At 46.3% G+C, this 5361-nt stretch overlaps 1 protein-coding gene across 1 annotated transcript in view; it reads left to right on the top strand.

Annotated features, from left to right (window-relative positions):
• The first annotated feature begins 1550 nt into the window (after positions 1–1550).
• The window catches only part of cpne4a (copine IVa), a 69432-nt gene continuing 65621 nt past the window's right edge, over positions 1551–5361 (top strand). Inside the window, exons 1-3 of the mRNA XM_061881753.1 lie at positions 1551–1721; positions 3789–3968; positions 4076–4147. Of these exons, the coding sequence (XP_061737737.1) occupies positions 1551–1721; positions 3789–3968; positions 4076–4147 (423 nt within the window). The remainder of the gene's footprint in view (positions 1722–3788; positions 3969–4075; positions 4148–5361) is intronic.

A 5361-nucleotide genomic window follows, 5' to 3' on the forward strand; every position in this document is an offset into this window, starting at 1 on the left:
TTAGGCTGCTGCCCCCGCGACCCGACCTCGGATAAGCGGAAGATGATGGATGGATGACCAAAATTCAATGGTCAAATCAACGTCAGAACCTAACATTGATTAAACTTTATCAAAGGGCATGTTGTTTCAATTTTGTATGTGTTATAGAATTTTGGTTGGGAAATGACCAAAATTAAATCGCCCGGAAAAGGGTGGAATGCCATCTCCGGGTTGGGGAGGAGACCCTGCCCCAAGTGGAGGAGTTCAAGTACCTAGGAGTCTTGTTCACGAGTGAGGGAAGAGTGGATCGTGAGATGGACAGGCGGATCGGTGTGGCGTCTTCAGTAATGCGGACGTTGTACCGATCCGTTGTGGTGAAGAAGGAGCTGAGCCGGAAGGCAAAGCTCTCAATTTACCGATATATCTACGTTCCCATCCTCACCTATGGTCATGAGCTTTGGGTCATGACCGAAAGGATAAGATCACGGGTACAAGCGGCCCAAATGAGAAGCTCTGCCATCCGGGAGGAACTCAAAGTAAAGCCGCTGAGTCCATGGTTCTCGCCCGGAAAAGGGTGGAGTGCCATCTCCGGGTTGGGGAGGAGACCCTGCCCCAAGTGGAGGAGTTCAAGTACTTAGGAGTCTTGTTCACGAGTGAGGGAAGAGTGGATCGTGAGATCGACAGGCGGATCGGTGCGGCGTCTTCAGTAATGCGGACGCTGTACCGATCCGTTGTGGGGAAGAAGGAGCTGAGCCGGAAGGCAAAGCTCTCAATTTACCGGTCGATCTACGTTCCCATCCTCACCTATGGTCATGAGCTTTGGGTCATGACCGAAAGGATAAGATCACGGGTACAAGCGGCCGAAATGAGTTTCCTCCGCCGGGTGGCGGGTCTCTCCCTTAGAGATAGGGTGAGAAGCTCTGCCATCCGGGAGGAACTCAAAGTAAAGCCGCTGCTCCTCCACATCGAGAGGAGCCCGATGAGGTGGTTCGGGCATCTGGTCAGGATGCCACCCGAACGCCTCCCTAGGGAGGTGTTTAGGGCACGTCCAACCGGTAGGAGGCCACGGGGAAGACCCAGGACACGTTGGGAAGACTATGTCTCCCGGCTGGCCTGGGAACGCCTCGGGATCCCCCGGGAAGAGCTAGACGAAGTGGCTGGGGAGAGGGAAGTCTGGGTTTCCCTGCTTAGGCTGTTGCCCCCGCGACCCGACCTTGGATAAGCGGAAGATGATGGATGGATGGATGGATGACCAAAATTCAATGGTCAAATCAACGTCAGAACCTAACATTGATTAAACTTCATCAAAGGGCATGTTGTTTCAATTTTGTATGTGTTATAGAATTTTGGTTGGGAAATGACCAAAATTCAATGGTCAAATCGACGTCAGAACCCAACATTGATTAAACGCTGTTTCAACGTTATGTTTGGGTTGCTCAACGTTAGGCTCTAATTCATCAAGTTCTCAACGTTGTTTCAATGTCTCGCTCCTGCTGGGACAGACACATTTACAGTTTCATGCTTGTGTGCAGACTTCCTGTCGTCCCCCCGCCCCCCCGCCCCCCCGCGCCATGAGTGACATCTACGAGTCGGCGGCCCACTCCCTGGGTCTGTTCGACAGTCCGTGTCTGACCAAAGTGGAGCTGCGGCTCACCTGCAAGGCCATCTCCGACCGCGACGCCCGGTCCAAGCCGGACCCGTGCATCGTCCTCAAGATGCAGTCGCACGGCCAGTGGATCGAGGTACGTCACCACGGCGACCGCCGACCCCATCAAAACAGGAAGGGGAACAATATAAAGCAAAAGATGCTTAAAGGCCTACTGAAATGAGATTTTCTTATTTAAACGGGGATAGCAGGTCCATTCTATGTGTCATACTTGATCATTTTGCGATATTGCCATATTTTTGCTGAAAGGATTTAGTAGAGAAAATTGACGATAAAGTTTGCAAACTTTTGGTTGCTAATAAAAAATCCTTGCCTGTACCGGAAGTAGCAGATGTCACGGGTTGTCGGGTTCCTCACATCCTCACTGTTAACATCCGCTTTTCGGATCGCCACATCCATCCATCCATCCATTTTCTACCGCTTATTCCCTTTCGGGGTCGCGGGGGGCACTGGCGCCTATCTCAGCTACAATCGGGCGGAAGGCGGGGTACACCCTGGACAAGTCGCCACTTCATCGCAGGGCCAACACAGATAGACAGACAACATTCACACTCACATTCACACACTAGGGCCAATTTAGTGTTGCCAATCAACCTATCCCCAGGTGCATGTCTTTGGAAGTGGGAGGAAGCCGGAGTACCCGGAGGGAACCCACGCATTCACGGGGAGAACATGCAAACTCCACACAGAAAGATCCCGAGCCTGGATTTGAACCCAGGACTGCAGGAACTTCGTATTGTGAGGCAGACGCACTAACCCCTCTGCCACCGTGAAGCCCGGATCGCCACATATTATTGTTTATTCTTCCAGTTTTTGTTTCATTCTCCGTCTGATCCTCTTATTTCCTGTTTAGTCCGTCACCATGGTTACACATTAGTTTCACCTGCTCCTCGTTTTCTACACACACCTGTTTCTCCTTGATTACTGCCTATATAAGCCTTCCTCTTTTGTTTGTTCAGCCTGGGTCCGTAGTTTGTTTTCCACTTTTGCTCACACGCAAATTCGTTATTATTCTCGAGAGCTCTCACGCTACGCATTTTTGTCTTTCTTAGCTCTCATGCTAAATGTTTTTTTTCTCCCCTTTTGTGTGCCTACGTGCCAGTTTTAGTTTTTTATTTGTACGACTGTGTTGGATCCATTGTGGATTGAACTTTCACAGTATCATGTTAGACCCGCTCGACATCCATTGCTTTCGTCCTCTCCAAGGTTCTCATAGTCATCATTGTCACCGACGTCCCACTGGGTGTGAGTTTTCCTTGCCCTTATGTGGGCCTACCGAGGATGTCATAGTGGTTTGTGTTGTGGTTTGTGCAGCCCTTTGAGACACTAGTGATTTAGGGCTATATAAGTAAACATTGATTGATTGATTGATATCCTAGCTCTCATGCTAGCGTCTTTTGTTTGCCTTTTCGTAGCTCCAGTGTTTTTGTTATTTAAATAAATTTGTATAACCTTACCTTGCTGTGTTCACGTTCGACGCATCCTCGAAGGGACCAATTAGGCATCACAATGCCGACCAGACGTTACACTCACATTGTTTATAATCATAGCCACCGGCAGCAAGAGCGATTCGGACCGAGAAAGCCACGATTTCCCCATTAATTTGAGCAAGGGTGAAATATTTCTGGATGAGGAAAGTTAGAGTGCAGCACTAGAAAGGCGAGGGCAGTGAGAGCGATTCAAATGTTATTAGACACATTTACTAGGATAATTCTGGAAAATCCCTTATCTGATTATTGTGTTACTAGTGTTTTAGTGAGATTCTTTATAGTCTCCATTATTAATTGAACAAATCGCAAAAGATTGAGCAACACAGATGTCCAAATTACTGTGTAATTATGCGATTAAAGCAGACGACTTTTAGCCGTGAGTGGTGCTGGGATAAAATGTCTGCTCCAACCAATAACGTCACTAGCACGCGTCAACATAAGCGTCGGAAATTTAAAATTGCAATTTAGTAAACTAAAAAGGCCGTATTGGCATGTGTTGCAATGTTAATATTTCATCATTGATATATAAACTATCGGACTGTGTGGTCGCTAGTAGTGGCTTTCAGTAGGCCTTTAAAAGATGTCTCGCCCTGCAAAGGCACGTTTCCCCACATTGGGGCCGGTCTTTACTTCACATTTAACTACATCTACAGGTGGACCGCACGGAGGTGATGCGCAGCTGCGTAAACCCCTCCTACTCCAAGGTGTTCACCCTGGACTTTTACTTTGAAGAGGTGCAGCGTCTGCGCTTTGAGCTGTACGACATCAACAGCAACTACAACGACGTGAAGGACGTTGACTTCCTGGGGGCGGTGGAGTGCACCCTGGGACAGGTGGGACAGCAGGAAGTTGGTGTGTGTGTGTGTGTGTGTGTGTCCTCCGGGCCACGCTTGTAACACAAAACATGTGTGTGTGTGTGTGTGTGTGTGTGTGTGTCTAGATCATCTCTCAGAAGAAGCTGTCCAAAGCTCTGCTGAGGCCAGGAGGCATCGTGGGAAAGACCATCATTACGGTGAAATATAAAACAATCCCCGGGAAAAATGACGAGTCAGCAGACTTGGAGGATTTTCATTTTGTAGACAAAAGCAGATAACAGGCATGACAAAAAAAAACTGTCGTCACTTCAAATGGAAACTCTCTGGCTTTTTATGAAGCACTAAAAGAAATGAAAAGAAATTAAAAATGTAACTAATGAACACGTTTTATCTCACGTCGGTGTTAGTTTTGGAAATGAAAATTTACAGGGTGATTCCCTCATTTTTTCCCCCCCGTCCGCTTGATCTAAAAATTAAAAAGGGACTGACAACCACGATTTTATGTATTATTGTGTCTCTTAAAGTTTCCGTTTGAAAAGTTTAACATTTAAAGGCCTACTGAAATGAGATTTTCTTATTTAAACGGGGATAGCAGGTCCATTCTATGTGTCATACTTGATCATTTCGCGATATTGCTATATTTTTGCTGAAAGGATTTAGTAGAGAACATCGATGATAAAGTTTGCAACTTTAGATCGCTAATAAAAAAGCCTTGCCTTTACCGGAAGATATGCGCGTGACGTCACTGGTTGTAGGGCTCCTCACATCCTCACATTGTTTATAATCATAGCCACCAGCAGCAAGAGTGATTCGGACCGAAAAAGCGACGATTTCCCCATTAATTTGAGAGAGGATGAAAGATTCATGGATGAGGAAAGTTAGAGTGAAGCACTAGAATTGTTTTTTTTTTTAAAAAGGCAACAGCAGTGGGAGCGATTCAGATGTTATTAAACACATTTACTAGGATAATTCTGGAAAATCCCGTATCTGCTTAGTGTGTTATTATAGTGTTTTAGTGAGATTATAAAGTCATACCTGAAAGTCGGACGGCTGCGGTGACCGCCAGTGTCTCTGAGGGAAGCCATATGGAGGAGCTGTCACGCCAAATTTCTTCTGCCTACAAAAAACTCCCCCCCCCCACCCCCATTTACGTCCGGAGTCATGATTCATACAGACGTTTTGTTAACGCTATATTATAAAAATATAACGCTATATTATAAAAATACAAACGTTTTGTTAACGCTATATTATAAAAATTTTTTAAAACACTTTACAAACACAAGCTATGGGACGACATAAGAGGAAACGTGACCCCGGAAGTAAATGCGTCATCCCATTTTGTCCTACTAATTTTGGCGGTCCTTAAACTCACCCTAGTTTGTTTACAATGCATAACTTTCTCCGACTTTCT

Source organism: Nerophis ophidion, linkage group LG21 (assembly GCF_033978795.1).
Source record: "Nerophis ophidion isolate RoL-2023_Sa linkage group LG21, RoL_Noph_v1.0, whole genome shotgun sequence".
In the NCBI taxonomy this organism is placed as follows: Eukaryota; Metazoa; Chordata; class Actinopteri; order Syngnathiformes; family Syngnathidae; genus Nerophis; species Nerophis ophidion.